The sequence below is a fragment of the Venturia canescens genome, chromosome 2 (assembly GCF_019457755.1).
Source record: "Venturia canescens isolate UGA chromosome 2, ASM1945775v1, whole genome shotgun sequence".
Taxonomy (NCBI): domain Eukaryota; kingdom Metazoa; phylum Arthropoda; class Insecta; order Hymenoptera; family Ichneumonidae; genus Venturia; species Venturia canescens.
The window spans coordinates 4,182,309-4,200,783 of record NC_057422.1 but is presented as its reverse complement, the minus strand read 5'-3'; the positions used below and the strand labels follow the sequence as shown (position 1 = coordinate 4,200,783).

General features: G+C 41.8%; 1 protein-coding gene across 1 annotated transcript in view; it reads right to left on the bottom strand.

The window, feature by feature from the left end:
- The window catches only part of orb2, a 215,336-nt gene that overhangs the window by 159,999 nt on the left and 36,862 nt on the right, over positions 1-18,475 (bottom strand). Inside the window, exon 2 of the mRNA XM_043413258.1 lies at positions 16,725-16,836. Coding sequence (XP_043269193.1) covers positions 16,725-16,836 — 112 coding nt within the window. The remainder of the gene's footprint in view (positions 1-16,724; positions 16,837-18,475) is intronic.

Below are 18,475 nucleotides of genomic sequence, written 5' to 3'. Positions count from 1 at the left end.
CGACGAAAAGTCTGACTGGCGAACACCCAACCACGATCCTTCTCGACAGGTTCGTGACGAAACTTGCCTGCCTCATGCACAAACGCTTAAGAAAGACTTTAAAACTCGAGGAAAAAAGGATTTCTTGTATACGCCAAATATACAGATTGAAACTTTGAACATAGAGCTATATTAAGCAGCAAGCACAATTCTCACCAGTTGTAATTGGCTCTATTGAAGATATGTCCGGAGAGAACGGACAAGGGGTTGAAGCCGAAAGTATAGGAACGGGTGAAAGCGTCGTGGTTCGGTACAACAGAAGCCTCTTAGTTACAAACTGCAAACTCCCCGGAGTTGTACGTTGCGCGAGCATAGAATCGTTCAACGAGCACGAGATGCACTTGCATCTGACTCAACTAACTAATTTAACCCCGCTTTCACCTCTGTCAGATGCGGCGACTTCCTGAATTACAATACCATCCAATGTACCTGTACATGCATTCGAATACGACGTGTTTGCGTGTACTCATCTACATTGGTTGGGCGATGAGGGAAGCTCTTCGTAACGGATCTCTGAAAAATACGTGAATATGCCATCGTCGGGATTGATTTGCAGTGTCGCGGAGACGAAACTCCGGGTCCTGGAAATGGGAGAAGAAACCAAGGAAACGACAGCTCGAAAAAAGGCAGCAAGAATCCTGCAGCGAAAGTGAAAAAAATCGGAGGCTCTCGTTATTACGTTTGAAGAGTTTATGGCCTTAAAATTTCTGGCGAACATTTCGAGTATTGTTTCGTCGAGCGAGCGTGTAGCTTTTCATTGTTTTAAGGCCCCATCTCGTCACTAATATCCCACTTCTGCGTCACTGTGCTAATTTTCATGCATGTTTCCGCGAGACTCTCGAGAGGATTGCTCACATACGCAGTGACTCCTTTATCACGCTACACTGGATCGCATGTAGCCTAGAGGGACTGCGAAACCTGGACTAATACGCTCGGCTATATTTTTAAGGAGTTTTAGTTCGTTAACACTATCGGACCCTCGGGAAAAGGGCCTTCGTTCAACAATCGATGAGCATACAGCTGAACGATCACCCATCGAAGTAGTGGCCTCGAGGACAGGAGCTGCGCTTGGGAGAGGGCCAAAGGGACGATTCAACTGCGCACAAATCGCTGCAGGACGTTGAATTTATATATTTCTTGCACAAAAATAATGTTTTCGAATGTTTTATAAATCCGCTTGTCACAAAATAAAGTTCGTGCATTCACCGAGACGTTCAGTCCCCCGAAAATTGGAACAACTTCAACTCTCAAGTCGAGCGATATGGAAGACCCACTCGCGTCCTTCCACTATCCTTAAAACAAAGAAAATCTCGCACTATCTCCAAAGACTCGGTCGGAGCGGAGAAAGGGGAATCGGGCAGAGATCTAGCGACTCGAGTGTCCACTATGCATGCAAATTCCCACGTCGCAGACCCACCGTTACCCTCGTGATACCGTGGGACATCTTCTCTCCGTCTCTCTCACTTCCCTCCGCGTATATATGCCGGATGAAAAGACTAAATTCGGCCACAGGGGACTTTAATTAAAGTCAGATTCCGTAATAACCCGCGGTCAATGACAGTACCTCCTCGAAAATTGTGCGAGCTCAAGCTACGAGCTTTAAATAACTTTCAATTATTCTACTCTACTGTACTAAAGCAAACACGAGATTTGAGATACACCTTCCAGCGGGCAGCAGGCAAACGTCCAAAAAAATTTCACCCTTTTCCAGTCCCTATTCCGAGACATGCAATCTGAAATTTATCTCGTTCGTAACATCCGACGATATTGAAGCGAGATGAAAAAAATTGAAAAAATGCTTGCAACAAACAATTTGCTTTCCCCATGTTTCGTCATATTTTACAGGCAGGATCATCTTCCTCCTAAAAGTCGGCTCCACCTTGTAACACAACTCGGGATTTGAAAACCTGAACGAAAAAATGGTCCAAGGATTTTTGTCAGTTTCGAGGGAAAACGTTGATTCGGACGGTTGTACGGGGGGATCAAGGATCCTCAGTAGCAAAATTTCGTGAATGTTTTGAAAAAGGTTGCAAGAAGCCAGCAATGGTTACAAGTCGGATCTAATAAACTGGTGTCGGTGTATGATAGAGCTGGTAAATGGGAAGAGAAGAAACGTCTCGGAGGGTGTAAGGTTAGAGGGGCAGAGATATCGTCATAGAAGCCCTCACTTTTTCCATCGTATCTATCGTCCCCTATCGCAGCGAGGGAGCAGCAGCAGCAGCAGCATCATCGCCTCCGAAGCTTTCTCATATTGACAACGATCGATAGCATGCCCGTATCCTTGGCGTCCTCAAAGTCCTAACGTAATCCTCGGGCAATATCGCAACTATGAGCGAAGACGCGCCGCCATCTCGTAACGGACACCTGCATCGAGAGGGACTATGATGCTGAAAGGATACGCGCAGTATAGGATTTGAAAAGGTGCGGAGAACGCGGTGAATGCCGGAATGAAAAAACTGATGTTTCGCATCCTTCGCAAAGCTATTCTCGAGGATTTCGATTTTTCAAAAGATCTTCACCCACGATCTTCTCACTTTTTTCCTCTTTTCTCCACCACACGTTGATCCTGCACCGAGAAAAGAGAGGAGGAGCAGTTCACAAATATATGATTCAGGTCAAAAAACTCGGCTTTTTCATTCTGTCAGGGGTAAATCCAACTTTCGTGTCGGATCGGTAATTACATCGGCGAAATGAGCAATTAGTGAAAATCTACAACGATACTTTCGTAGATTTTTCAACGAGTTTCTTCCAATTTTTCTCATTCGTTCCAAGCCTCGAAAAAGTTCTCTCGAGACTCGATCTTCCAAAGAAGTGATTCATATTTAACTGGGGGATCTTTACAGAGGGCGGAAATGAGAAAAAAGAAATCATAATTTAAGAGGGTTCTCGGGATTCCGACGGAGCTTTCTATAACAATCGGTCAAACTCTTATTGTAGCCATGATTATACACTTTTCCACTTTGCAGCGATCACGGAAGTCATCGCATTGTATCCGATTATTACAATACTTATATCGCCCTAAAAATATTCATTGAAGACGGTATTCGATACTCTTGAAAATTTCTTTCGGAGAATCCGTCGAACGTTGTCGCATCGAGAGTAAAAAAATTTAAGCAACGATCGATTCCATCAACGATTGAAAAACGAAGCTGCTTGAGTCGAGTTTTATCTTACGTTGAGCAGTTCTCATACCGCTTCTCATATCGAATTGAAAAAATCAATAAAACGAGTGCTTAGTGAACATCGAGAGGAAATTCATTCAGGGAGACATAAGACTGAATCCCGTTAGCCGATCCGGGCCTCGGTCTCTCGTTAAAGCGAAAAGAATCTTCAAAGACTTATTTTACCCCCGAAATATTGGTAAAACGGGAACAAATGAATCGTGAACGCGATTTTGCTCGATTCATTGGAAGCCTAAATGGCGGATTGGATTTGCAAAATTTTTTTTTCTCAATCAGGCGAGGCGTTGTTAAATTCCTAAGCTTGCCAAAATGAACAAAGTCAAAATGAACAAAGTGACATTCGTATGGGAAAAGGATTTGATGAATCATGAAAAATGTAAATATTTCCTGAGTGCAGATGTCAAAAAACATGGATACACAAAAATGGCGATTACTATTTCCTACTTTATTTGCCGAAAAAGGTCAAGCGGGATTAGTCCCTCGACTCGTCATCTCATTTTTAATCCACTCGATGGAATAAGATTAACTACAAAAGTTTGGGTTGTTTGGATTAAAGCAAGTGCACTTGGGAATTGGAATTTACAGTGAAATTTTCTTAATTCCACGGGCGGGTCGACAGTCGCAGGGTCCGAGCCCGGGATATCCATTGCACAGGGAACTTTGTCTTGTCGCACACTGTCTACTGTTCGGGTTAATTGGATAGAGAACTAGCACACACGTACAGTTTTGACTGGGCGGATCCAAAGAGGAAGTTTGAGAGAGAATAGAGCAGGACACGAGGCGGAGCAAACAACGCTGGCGCTAAATACCGAAACTAAAATGTACTTCTGCTGACCACGAGATGAGGGAGCTGTTCCGGTTGAGAGCCATTGTACCAAAAGTGTATTCAGCACCCCCTCGCACTCGCGACACCCTAGAATTAATGTAATTAAAGTTGCTCGGGGCATGAGCTCGGCTGGTGGCAACACTCGAAGCCTCCTGCATGATTAAACTCGCAGCTTTTAAAGCCTTTAGGCAACTTTTTAGGCAGCAGCCCGACGGTGGTCCGGTTGAAGCGCGTTTCAGCACCAACCACTTTTCACTCGTTCTGTCTTCCTTTGACTCGCCTACCCGAACGCGTTTCTATGTCAGCGGACTTTCCAGCGAGAAACTTCTAGTCTCGTACAAGCGTCGCAGACACTAGCAAATGGGAAAAACTGCGAAACTCCCAAATGACGTATTCATGGATGCCCAAAGCTTTGTCGCGGCTGATGTCCAACACGCGGTTGATGAGATAAAGTGACAAAAAACGAACATACTTTCTGAACGAATTTCGCACTGAATTTGTAAATGTAAATTCATCAAAGGGTTTTAGAAAATCCTTGTTTTTTATCCCACTGAAAACGTGGACAACAAATGAGGATTTTTCCTCCAGATTTTTAACTCTCTCGATGTTTCGGTTCAACTTTTGAGAGATTGCCATCACAAATATTAGTTACATAAAAAAGTGTGATGGCGAAAGAAAAAGATGATTTTTGCAGTCCCTAATCATTGGAGGTTTGAATCGAACGACTGTGAACGGCCGAATTGAAATGATTTTCTCCAAAATTTCATTATTCAGAAGATTCTCGATTCTGAATTAATCGAAAAATTCATTGACCGAGTAAACGGCACCGTGGTCCTCCGCACCTCAAACGCGCGTTCGAAAAAAAGGCTCCACTGCAGGCTAACCGCCGATTAGAGAAAACTAATGGCCGAGACGAATGAGACATTGAACACGAACCGAATGATTTGAGCAGACGGTGGGAGCTCAGATTTCATGAAGGTAGAAAAGTCATTGATGAGAGAAACTTGGGAGCAAATGAAACGTGAAAAGGCACGAAGGGAGCACGGCGTGCGATGAAAAGCTTTGAGCGGGCTCCACAGATGAAATAAGAAAAACACAACAGCCATGTAAGAAGGAAATGCGAAAGAACGTGACGATATAATGGAAACGAAGGACGGGGAGACCGGAGGAAATGAGAGAATCGCAAAGGGCAGCGTTAGGTCTGATGGTTGTTGAACTGGGGCGGAGTAATTTCCCCCAGCAGCAGTTTTCCAGGATATCGAGTCTTCGGGCGATTCCGAAAGCTCAGGCCTGGGCCATCGATATCCTTGAGAGCAATAAATTTAAATACAAGGAAACCTTGAGCTTGCTCGAAGTATTTTCCTTCGAACATTGTGCACAAGAGTGAGCAAAAGTAGAGTTCTCTCGATCCCACCCTCCGGGGCATCCCTTGATAGAAAAAAGCTCATTCTACCTTTTCAACCTTCTTGTATCGGTTATTCTTTTTGCACTTGCTGGCTCAAACGATATTAAAAGCCCCTAAATAAATCATGCGGATACAAAGTGCGGTTGGAACTAAGTTTTGGAATATTGAAAAGGCACAATGGAAGGACGTCTGGCGCAGGATATTCGTTCGAATTTGGATGATATTATGGCTGAAATACAACGGTCATAAACTTCGAGAACGTGCTCATTTGAGTTTCATCTCAACAAAAGCTTCACACGAACAGATTACAATCAAACAGTTATCATTAATTATTCACCTGATCACGCGGACTATTCAAAACACTCAACGATAATAACGGCTAGAAATGGTGACGTTTTCCGAGGATAAATCATTGCCAAAGTATAATGGATGCAATTTAATTTGTCCGCTGCTTTGAAATGTCACAAACTCCCTGTTATCGCGAACTTCTCTCTGATACTCTACTATCGCCAGTTTCCGCTTATTTGTGTCGCGTTCTGAACAAAGGAGCCGCCCGAATTAAATTGCAGTTTTTACGATGATGCCGCCTCTGAATTCAACTGCATTTCTACCACCACGCCGAGATGCGAGAGGAAATTTAAGGAAATTCAAGCCTCTAATTTATCGTGCCCAGATGGGTAATCCTGTTGAGTGCGTTTCAACAAATGTGGTGCTGCAAATGCATTCACCAGTGTTTCTTCCAGAGAAGAACTAAGAATAGTTTCTCTGTAAATATCTGTCAGATACGATAAACGCTTCGAGAAACGAACGCGAAACTGACTATGAGAAATATCCTTCGACAGAGGTCAGAGAGCTCAAAATTATTAGTTACGTCGTAATAATCAAGTCGAATCATTTACAAATACATCATTAAGAATGCCTACGAAGCTTTGAATTCTCTAGTCAAAGTGCTTAACGGCTCTAAAAATTCTGGGAGTTTCATCATTGGTGGGAAGCCTGCCCACTGGATTTCCTCCAGTTGCAAGCATTGAACGGGATTAGTGAAAATTCATTTTCTAGAGATATTGAATTTTGAAACTGAAAGTGTGTATCCGTATGAGTGAGGAATGAAAATGAAAAACATGAAAGAGCGCAATGATTGTTCATTGGATATGGGAGCAACTCAGAAGAATTTCTTTTTTTAGTGCACTTCTCGAAACTTTATCTACGAAATTACAAGCTATAGATTCTATGAAAAATATAAAAAACTCAGCGAAACAAATAACGGGAGACCAAATTGAATTGAGTGTTGGCGAACGCGTGTGTATTCATTGCTTACTGCGGTGCAACCCGGCAAATTCCATAACCCTGGTAAATTGTTTGGTGCTTTGTTGTTTGCAATGCACCATTCATACGATAGCGATGGCATTCAGGATTTATGTTATGTGTGGTATGCCAAAACCTCGTGATATTCAACATGCGAGTTTCGCAAAATTTCGAACAGCTGAGCCGCTCTCGCGTCCTCATTTTTCGTTTTCATCGTTCACAAATACGAATTGATGGGTTTATAAATAGCGGAGATAAGAAAATTTAATTAAAAATATTCGAGACACTGGGATCATCGCAAAGTTTGATGGGAACTTTTGCAATTATTTAGATTACGATTTTCATTGTATTTTTAATGCAATTTCGATAATTGACGAAATTTGAACGCACGCCAATCCGTGCTGTATTTATAAAAACATCGGCTTTTTTGAGGAGGAGAATACTAAAATACACGAATAGAAACGCTCGACGTGAAAGAGCATCGTCACCCAATTTGGTCGAAACAATTTTCCCAGGTTTTCCGCATTCTCTCACTTCACGACCGCGAATAAGCCCCACGAGAGATTGATGACAATACAATAAACGGTTCGACCGAAGCCGCGGTCGTGCTCAATCGAGCTCCCCCGGTTAAAGTGTAAAATTGAAATACTCCAAGCAGGTTTTTCATTATTGAATTTTCCTGCAGGCATTCGATGGATAATGGATTATTGAATTTTCAAAGTTAGCATTCCATCTCGTCGGATCTGTCAGACTATTCTTAAACGTACAAAGTATTTCAGAGATTAAGGTATTTTGGTGCGGTGAGCTAATGAAAGAAGAGGCTAGAATAGTATAAAATCGAAGTGCAACTGGAGCTTTCGATGCGTTCAAATATTTTTTGGTGTTGACCGTTGTGGAGAACATTTTTTCTGGTGACTTGACCTACTGGTTTAAGGGGTCGGGCCGACACATCTCAAGATGGCGTCGTCGCAGCATGAGCACCAAGTACGCCCACTCAGCGGAGCAGTACAATGCCTCGAGTGAGCTTTTTGTTCTAGAATAAAAAGAGCCCACTCCCTCCCACACTAGTTCACTTGCTCTGTAGTATTCATTTTTATTTTTTCTTTCGGCCGACGCTCGTACACACCGGCACTAGTCGTTTCTCAGTCCATTCCGCTGACGGCCAAAACCACTCAACTCTTCGTGGTAACTCGACCCGAAAACACAACGACGAGATTCCTGGTTCGCTTTTTATGTTTGAAGCATCCCACGAAAAGTCGAAAATCAAGGTGAAAATACATTGGGTCGTCGAACAATGCCTCTTCGTTGCGTTTTCGTCTCCCCGTATAATGACGCGAAGGAAAGTTTCGAAGAACAGCGATTCAAGTCGAGAAATAAGTGACGACGACGAGAATCATTTTTCTGACTAAAACATACAAACGAAAGAAGCTACAGAAATTTGGAGAATTATCGATAGATCAGGAACTTTCCTAAAGTTTCTGACGTTGGGAACAAATGGATAAAACGATCATCACGTTGAAGTTTGAATTTCTTGTGAAAGGGATTTGTATCAACGATTTTTATCGAACGAGTTCGATAATTGCTTCTCGCCAGAGTTCCTAACACATTGCCAGAGCCCTCGAAGCTCTGTTTTCATTCATACGATTGTACACTGCACGAAGTACATTGACGTTTTTTTTATGAACAGTAGAAAGCATCGAACTGAATTTTATAACAGGATTATCAAGAGTCTGAGCTTTCATAAAAGGCAAGTTTGGTTTTTACCTGACGAATTTCAACCTCACTCGTGATTCGAAGCGACAGCTCCGGGGTCTAAGTTAACGAAGACATCCCACAGCCCCATTAGGCGACTGTTGAAGGTGACTGCAGACTCACAGTGAATTTTAATTGCGGACGAATAACGGGTGCAGACTTTATAACGTGGCTCTGTTCCAAATGGTTTTAATTTCAAAAAAATAATAGTCCTCCGTGATGCGGATCGCTTCTCTCGCTCTCCTACCATTCAATTCCGAACTTTCAAACTCTCTCGAACTTTTTTCTTTGACCGTCCTGTACTTCTTCCTTAATAACCCTCTATTCATAAATTTCTGATCTGCTATTCACTCGCGAATCTCCTCAACTTTATTATACCTATTCAAATATTATTTACTTTGAAAATGTCGAGCGTAGTTTGTTACAGATAAAAATAGCAAATTCAAATATATTTCATAAAACCTTTATAATTCGCTCATATATCAGAAGAATCAATAATTCTTGTATCCAAACCACGAAATCTTTGATCCACGTACTAAAAATTCAATCTTAAAATTATAACGTAATTTCTACTACGTCATATTTATGATTGCAGAAAAATGTAAGGCAGCCTCCGCTCAAATTGTTTAATCCTTCCTTCGTTCCATCAGCGTGTCTTTTGTTGTCCTTTTTCTCTTCATCGGCCCTTGTTCATGGAAGCGGTTTTGCACAAGCGTCCCCTTCTACCCGTCGGAAGTCGAACCGCCGCGCTATCGGAACACTTGGCCATTGTCACACTGACTCGCTGTAGTTGTCTCATTCATTTGTCCCTTCTCACCGTTTGGATCGGATATTTTAATTGCGGATGACAAGTGGATGCTGTCGGATTCCACGATGAACATTAAACATTTGAGCTGAAGCGATTTTACGAGAATGCTTGGACGTACTCTTCCGCTTTCCTCGCCCCGATCGCGTCTCCCAGCACTTGTGCTGTCATGCTGATTCAAAAATCTTGCAAAAATTAAAAAAAAGAAGCTGTCCGAGCTCACTTTTCATTGACAACGTTCTCTTAGCTTCTTTCGAGTATTGTAGAAACGTCCAACGAAAGATCAGACAAGTTTCAACGGCTTTGCGTCTCAACCAAGCTACCAGGTGCTGCGAGAAACCCTTTTTAGGGCTCCCTTTCAATGGAACCAAAATACCGAGCATCTTTTCCAAACTATTACAGTTCTATGTAAAGTCTCTTAACCAGCAGTTTCTAGGAAGTATGAAAAGCAGTATTGATTATCCGATGTTGAGCTGTTATCTGATGTCCGACCGAAGAACGATCGTACTACTGGGTCGAGATCAATCCGGCGTTACAAGTCTGCAGTCTCTCTATTCCTCGTGTTCCGAGTGGAACGATTGACAGTAATCGTGGCCAGGAGTACTCGCGACTGTATACGAAATTCTGCGTTTCATCGTTTTCCATTTTCGTTCTCGGAGGTGCGGAAGTAGCTTGCAAGCAGTTTCGTTGTGTCAGGAAACATTAGCACACAAAGGGAACACGAGTGAAACGATTCGTCGGGAAACGGTTTGGTAAAATTCAATGAAACTGTTGGTCCGTAAGAAATGTGAGTCTGATGAGTATCGCAAAATTTTTTGCAGCGCTACGCCACTGCGCGTAACGCGCGTTTGAAGTCTCGGAGCAAAGGGACGACAAGAAAACGTTGGTGCGGTTGAGGGATGCTGCAATCCCTTCTCCCATCCTTTTCTTCGGCTTTTTCATCTTCAACGATCGTGCTTGTGTAGTTACGTCGCGGGTTGTAAGAGTGGCGAAAAAAGAGAAGAGGCTGCTCGATCGCACCCTTGGCCTTGGCTGGCGCGAAAACGCTTGTCTGAGGTTCGCCCTGGCGTGCAGACAGCTCCAGGGCGGGGTGGAGACAAGAGCAACACCGAGAGGGCGGTGAGCAAGAAGGGTTCCGCACAAGGTATGAACGAAGAGTACTCACGTGGCGGGGACCATAAGAAGGGAACAATGAGAGTATATGCCACAAGATCCGAAGCACCGGGAACGGTTGAAGACCTGCACGGTTGTCAGTGACGAAAAAACAAGGGAGGGACAAAACCATTGAACAATGATCGAATGAAAACAAAATGGATTTCCACCGGAACACTGTGAATCGTTGTTATTTGAAAAGCAAATTTGTCCATTCTCAAAAAACCACAAAAATTAAACTAATTTGTGGGAAGTGCTTTGATCACTGTTACCGACGAAACCGTTGAGCGATGCTTAGTCGGGAAATAATAATTGGTTATCCGACTATTCATTCCAAAATGTATAATAACTTCATTCCAAAATGATGCGAGATCATCTAAAACGGTTTGGTTCCCATTGATAACAACAGAAACATGCCTCAAATCGATTTGACGAGGAAGCTTCAAGAGATTCGATAATAGTGCTCACAACTGGTAATGAACAACGTTTAAGGTATTCCTTTCACGAACCCGAATATTCTACAAACAACTGATTTTAAATAACAGTAAAGTAAAAGTGCACGCTAATATAGATTGGCGAAATTTTAGGTCAGATTATCGAATATTTAATAAAGAATTAAAACTCCAAAAATGATAAACCGCATCATCGCGGCATTTCTATTCAGTAATTCATGTACGAAATAATTCTAAATTCTTGATACAAACTGTCTCACGGAAAGAAAAAATTATTAACGATAGAAGGTGGAAAAATGGCAGAAGCAGAAGCTTTTCCCATATAACCGCGACTTCTCAGAGGTTGGGAATCAGTCGAAATTTCGAGTGCCCAATTAGCGCGACCAAAAAAAACGCTCATGCAAAAGAAATACCTTAAATCTTAAACCTCGATGTTTTTCGCATCGGCAATACGCACTAAAATTGTGAAGATGTCAAAGTATTTTATATTCCAAAAAAGACAAGGTTCTCGATCAATCGCGAATTTAAGGCTGAAAGTGTATTCGACAACGAATCGAGTACAGCAGAAGGTCGGTTCAAACATAAAAATATGACAATACTGACCGAACCATACGATTTCGTAAATAAAAATGATATGACACGTTCGTGGTCTCGGCAGTGAGTAAATTAAGGCAACTCGACCTTTCTCGTCGTCCGTAAGCTCGCATCGAGGAACGACGTGATTCAACGGATCGTTTATAAAATGGCGGCTGTCAGCGAATTGATACGAGGGAGACGTATACACAGTGCGAAAACGTTGGAAGCCTGTAACTGGCAGGAGAGAAACGTGATAAATATATGCCCTACAATATTTTTTTGTTTGGCTTGCTGGACAGAATGCTTGGTCAACGAATTTTTGCTATCAGAGCTTTCATAGATTTACGCTCAAGGGATTTTACCTGGAGATTAATATGGATGCTCACGCTTCGCTAGTCCGCTCGGACATATCCGAGGAATAAATCTTTAGTTTTATCCAGCATGTTTTGAAAATGGAAAAAGTGAGAATGTTCGGACTGGTAATCGTGGAACTATTATAAGCGGAGTATGTTTTTCTCTGATCGATAGAAGCTCAAAATCCGCGAAAGATATTCGACCGAGGCGGCGTGAAAAAATATTTTCTGCAAAAGAAAAAAATGAGAAAAACGAAAAACAGCGTTGCAATTGGGCTTTTGTGAGGCGGTCGTCCGAGAATTTTTCGAGGGATAAACTTTCATGGAAAAAATGACAATGCGCGATTGGAAAATCCACAGCATTGAAGCAGCGACGGGGATGCAAACCGGAATCTCATCGTTGACTTGAGCATGATTGTGTTACCCATGCGGAAAATCCTTTTAAAGGAAGCTGTACGATATCGAAGAGTGCACGTGTTATGTCCCGAACGAGTATAACTCTCGAGGCTCGCGGTGTGTTTCGTAAGTGGAAAAATTGCTTTCTAAGAGAGAAGTATTCGAGGCTCGGGCTGGAAAGGGTTACGTAAACCGAGGGTGTTATGCACGCGACAGCGGGGCGGTGCATCATTAAATTCTCCCACCGCATTCTTGTCTCTTGTGAGACATGGCTTTTCAGCGAGGACATTCACGAAATTCCTGAGGATTCCTATCGGTGAGCTCTATAACGATAACCGGTTTACGTGCGCTGATTTTCTAACTCCGCATATTTTTTCATTCTCCCCACGCGTCCGTGGATCTTCCGGCTCAAAATGTAGCGTGGCGTTTGGATTTTTTGTGAATTTCATGCTTTCAATTCATAAAAGTGAGCAACCCTGCAAGCTTTCCCCCCGAGTGCAACCCGTCGAAAAAATAATACCGATCCCATCCATCTATTCATGAAATACTATCGTCGAAGCGCCCGCGCTTTCTCACTAAATCGATAGTCCACGTCTTGTCGCCTTATCGAGAAAAACATCACCGAGCACGGAGAGACGAGCTGAATATGTGAGAAAAACGAGATACCGAAAGCTGCCGAAAGCTATCAATTTTCAGATTACCTCGCACGTAGCTCCGATATTCAAACGCGCATTCCCAACATTCTTCCAAGCTGTTATAGCAAATGATTTATTAATAGCGGTTCCCGCGCTAATCGCTCGAATCGTTTATCACTGGAATTCCTATTTATAACAAATTTTCATTGAGCGATGATGATGCTGCTGTATTTCCAATTTCCTCGCGACTCGAACAAAAGCTTCGAATTCACTGAAATAACTGCAGCTACGCGGCGCTCTTAACAGCCCGAGCGTGCACGCGCGTACGTACGCGGAAACTTTATTGCTTGCGATCGTATAAGTCAATTATTTATAAATTAATATCGTTCTGCTGCCTTCATCCTCGAAAGCTGCCGGCGAACACAACTTTGAGCACTTTCGTACCTTCGTGTAAAAGTTACAGCGAGTTTGTGACGAGTTTAGACAAAAGCTGCGAAAATAATCAATGTGCGTTTGTTGGGTGATCGTTCATAAAGTATTAAAAAATGTAGTACGAACGAGACGAACAAGAATTTCCTCAATCGATATAAGCTCGGGTGTTGCCAGTTTTGTCAGTGTAAATTTGTAACGTGCAAACACTCGCGCACAAGGAAATCATTCAATTCTCAATCATTATTCTCACCTAATCATTAAAAACTCATTATTCTGAAATTATTAAAACGAATATTATAGGAAAACAGGAAAAAATGATTTCCCGATAAAACAAACGCGAATATCATCGATTTTATCGGCGCGAAAATATAACGTAACTCGTAACGAGAAGTTTCGAAAACGTAGCAGGCCTTCATATTTCTGATTGATTCCCACAACCTATTTTACAGAAGCGATTTATGCTTCGGGCGTATTGTGAGAATATCCGGGGAAATATTGAGTTTTCTGTTCACTGATACGCACGCTATCCTATTTACAAATGGAATAAGATATTTATACGGCGTCTACGTCGATCTCGAGGAATTTTGAAGCTGGTATTCAAAGATGAATGTTGGAATCCCTTTTAGCCATTTTAGAGAAATATATTTTGTTCGTAGAAGCAAAAGGACGAGCAATTCGAGGTGGAAACCAGCACTAAAAGGCCCGAACGTTTTCTGTAGTTGAATAAAAAAATATTGCTAAGAACAAAGTCGTGTGAACTTAAGGGGGAATCCTGCTTTGAAAAAAAAAAAAAAAATTGATTGTTTTCGGGAATGTTTTTGGATAGACGGAAATAACTCACCACAGCGAACTATTCGGTATAGTTTCAAGGATATTTCAAGAGTACAAAAACATTTTTTAATGTGAGAAATACTAATTTGTGCGCTCAAAGTCTGATTGTCGAAATTTCTCAGCTGTGTACAATGCGGAGATCGTAATTATCGTCTGCAACAAAAATACTAAGTTTTTTTTCCATTTTCATATATTTTCCTTCCGTATGAACCTATAAGAACCTGAAAGGTTCTCTCCATCCTAAAAACATTCCCGAAAACAATCGATTTTTTAACTTTCTAAAGCAGGACCCCCCTTAACGAAATCTAATGGGATTAGAAATAGGAATTTCGCTAAGTAGACTTTTTTCGTGCTCTTATCACAGTTGAATTTTTTCATGTTTCCATGATAAGCGACGAAATACCGAAACCGCTTTTGAAAGGGGTTGGGGTTGAAAGAACAGATATTGAAACCGAACAGTATTTTTTCATCAAAAAACTGAAAATATCGAATCGACGTACGCATGATTTTCATTCAGTCGTGCAAGAAAGAAAGTGGAATATTTTCGGATAATATATGAGGGAGCCGGTGGAATTATGTACCTGGAGGTGCCTGTCTTGTAACCGAAATCGAATGAAATATATCGAATGGCGAGAAAACGGTCCCATTGACATCTTCCACGAAGGGATAAAATTTTGATTTATTCGAACGTCGCGATGTCCTAGAGCGTATGGCAGACACTCCTGTACAGCGTATGGCAACACCAAATGTCAAAGAAATAAGAAAATCTGAGAAGGTAAAGGAAGACTCAACAAATAAATCGAGAGGCAATGATGAAATGCGCGATTCAGCTGAAACGTTAAGAAAATTCAATATTTTTCTGCGCGCCTTTATACGTCGTAAAAAAATGTTCTCATCATCTGATCCCAGCGTAGGGATGAAAGATTTTTCGTTGAATCCAAAATCATATGACAACGCAGGAATCTTCATTTGTCAAATTTTCAAAAGAAGTCAACGAATTCGAGGTGGAAAAGTTATTTTCTCTTGCATGCAAATTTCATGGAATTTATATTCGCTCTTCGTAACTTTTCAACCTCGTTCCGTCGTACCAGCAAAATCAATCGAACGGTTATAAATAATCATGACTTTTGAATAAATAACCATCGAGAACGTAAACTTCGTGAAAATGAAGATGCACCCGAAATTCGTTTGGACAAAAGTGCCAACGACGTTCGAAAATTTCGAATTTCTATTCCTCAATTTGTGGATAAAAGGGCTCCAACATTTTTGGTATGAACAATATATTTTTCCCTCCGGAGCAGAGACGAGAATATATATTAAAAAAAAAAAAAAAAAAAAAAAAAACAAGTGTCATAGATGAGGCACTGAGGCAGAGACGTAAACCCAAAATGGGGAGGAGAAGAGGAATGTTGGAGCCAGGAAATTGATGGTTTGATGTTACGAAGGTTTTTTCCTTTTTTTGTGGTAAACGACAATGGATAAGGTGGTCGCCAATCAGGATGAACGACGGGTCGCTAAAATTACATCAGTCACTCTCGATTAGGGTCAGGTATCGCATTATCAGAGTCGAAAATCATCGCTACACGTAAAATTATCTTCGCCCATAGAATTTGAGGGGTACGAAATGTTGAGTAATTGCTTGGTTCTCGCTAAATAATAACGATCATCAATATTGAGCTGACACTAAATTTCGGTGGTGCAATGTTTCTCAAATTCTTTTGAAAAATAATGAATCACGTTACCTCCGAATTTTCCATGTCATCGAAAATTTGTGGAAGGAGCAATCCGTCCTTTCCTCCGACGCGAATAAAGTAAAATATCGTAAAATAAAATCGTTCATCGGTCTGTCAATATTGAAGTAATTTCGGTCACACAAAAGTCCGATTAAATAATTTTCAACGGCGCGTATAACTCACTGATTGAAATGAAGTGAAAAAAAGTCGAGTGAAATAAAGTGAAAAGAAAGTAACGAATGCTTTGGAAATACTATTTGCCCTCGCAATAATTACACTCTCGAAATACGACGGAGAAGAATAAGGCGAAGGGGATGAAGAGCTAGGATGAAAAGTAGAGAATTGCGTGAGTATTGTCAAGGGAATAATAGCTTAGGTAAGATCGCCTTGATAGCGTAGAGAAGGTAGCTGAGAGGGAAAAAGCTAGACGTACAGACACCCACAGACACACGTACACGAGCAAGTATTTATCTGTATAAATCATTGTGTAGGTGAATCTTGTAGAATATATCTTAGTAAACTGGGGCATTTGGAATAACGAGACAATCGTAATTCCCAGTTGAAATTACATCCCAACGACGAAGAATCTTATCGTGTAAAAGAGGCGCTTAATCCCGAATAGAGAAACGAAAGACGTAATGAATGGAGACTACAAAGTCAAAAAATTAGTCGAGTTAATCTTAGCCGTTCGTAAGTACTCGTGAGTAGTCTTAATGCAAGATAAAGTTTTCTTTGTACACCTCAGAACTTTCAATCTCGAACTTTACAGAGAGACATATCCGACCTAATTATTAATGTAATCCTTGCTAGAACCGAACGAATAATCGTTCCGAGTTAATTTCTGACTCACCTTTTAGATGTTCGGGGGTATCGGCCGCGCCAGCTCGCATGATGTCGCTGAGGTAGTGTTCCAAAGTGCGCATTGTGTCCAACGGTGAGTTTCCGTTAGCGGGCATTCGATCCTGGAAAAATAAGGCGTATTCGATTGTTTATCGAATTCGTTTGTCGGAGTAAAAATTCATTCGATGGGGAAATATTTGTAATATCGTTTTCGGATGCTGCGTCGAGGAGTTGAAAGAGTGTAGCAACGTTCCATTTTCGATCGGTTTTTTTTCAATTCATTATCTTTCCTTATTGTTCTTAATCGAACAGGTTGAAAAAATCGTCGAATGAAACGACGAGAGGGTTTTTTGTTGGACGAAAAGAATCGAGAGTAAAATCGCTCGTAGAGAGAGTTGATGGCTAATGTTGGGGAATGGACTGCGTAACACACCGGACGTCTCAATAGTCGGAGGGCAAATCCGAAGAAGGACCATGACCGTTTTGTTCTCTCGGACTCGGATGCTGAGCGGGTGTGGGGGGGGGGGGAGGGGGGCGGAAACCGGCCATTCCGAGTACAGTGAAACCACCCACCTAATAGACCGCTTGCACCAAACGGTGTGTACGCTTAATTGTCGGAGTATCTCGTTTGCTCTAAAACGCTTAATACGGTGCGTTTCAAAATTTTCATTAGATTTTTATGATAGCGAGTAGAAAAAGGAGGTAAAAAGGTGCCAATGGAAGTGATTTTGGTATAATTTTTTTCAAAATAGTACGAGATAAATTTGTGTTTAGAAAGGCTTTTTGAAATTGTGTGAAAAGTTGGCAACTGCAATACTCTTTGATTAAATGAAAATTGCGGAAAATCTCAATGTCCAACGGAGAACACACGATTCGGAGATAAAATCAACTGGAAGCACTGAAGCGAAATTTCTTTTCTACTTTTATGACGTATATTCAATCATTTAAAATGAAAATCCCAGGAGGTATCATAAAAATATTCACCAAGACAATATGGGCTCGTAAATTTTTATTGTAGCGAAGTTTCAAAGAGACTTTTCATCCCCTATTTCTAGTTTTCACCCTCGAAAAAAATCAACCCAGAGTCCATTGAAACCCTCTAACATTCTTTGCTCGCGCGCGGACGAAAGTTTGAGAGGACTCCGCGTTGGTGTGTTGGTCTCACTGAAAAACGGGAGACCCTCCGCATACCCACGACATCGTAACTTCCATCTTTATTCTGCTTCTACCCCGTTGTTCACAGTCAACGAGTGCAATGACCCCGGAGAACGAAATGGAGGAAAAAGATAGAGATTGGCGCGCGGTAACAAGGCGCGCGGGCGAAGGGGCTGAGCAATGTGCCAAGGAGACCTTTGACGCTGACCAATTGAGAAAAACGGCAGTTCTAACGGAAAATAACGGCTGGGACTAGAGGGAATGTTGCTTGACACGTACAAATACCGCGGTTCCGTGTTCGCTCTACCGAGCCATCGCGAGTTCGTCTGACCGCTGCCAGTTCTTCGCTACTTTCCTCGTTCGCGTCTCTCCACTTCCATACATCGCTATACACGTTTGTATGCTCGAGATACCATCGACCACCGTAAAACGCTGTAGCCTCTCCGCCACCACATGGTAATTTGCAGTTGGAATCGTTATAAAATTACTCTGATAAGCATGAATAAAAGCTGCGAAACAACTTCCAATACTGACCACATCAAAATTTGACACAAAAAACCAGGAAACCATGAAGTTTGACGTTCCAACAAAAAAACATCTCAAAAG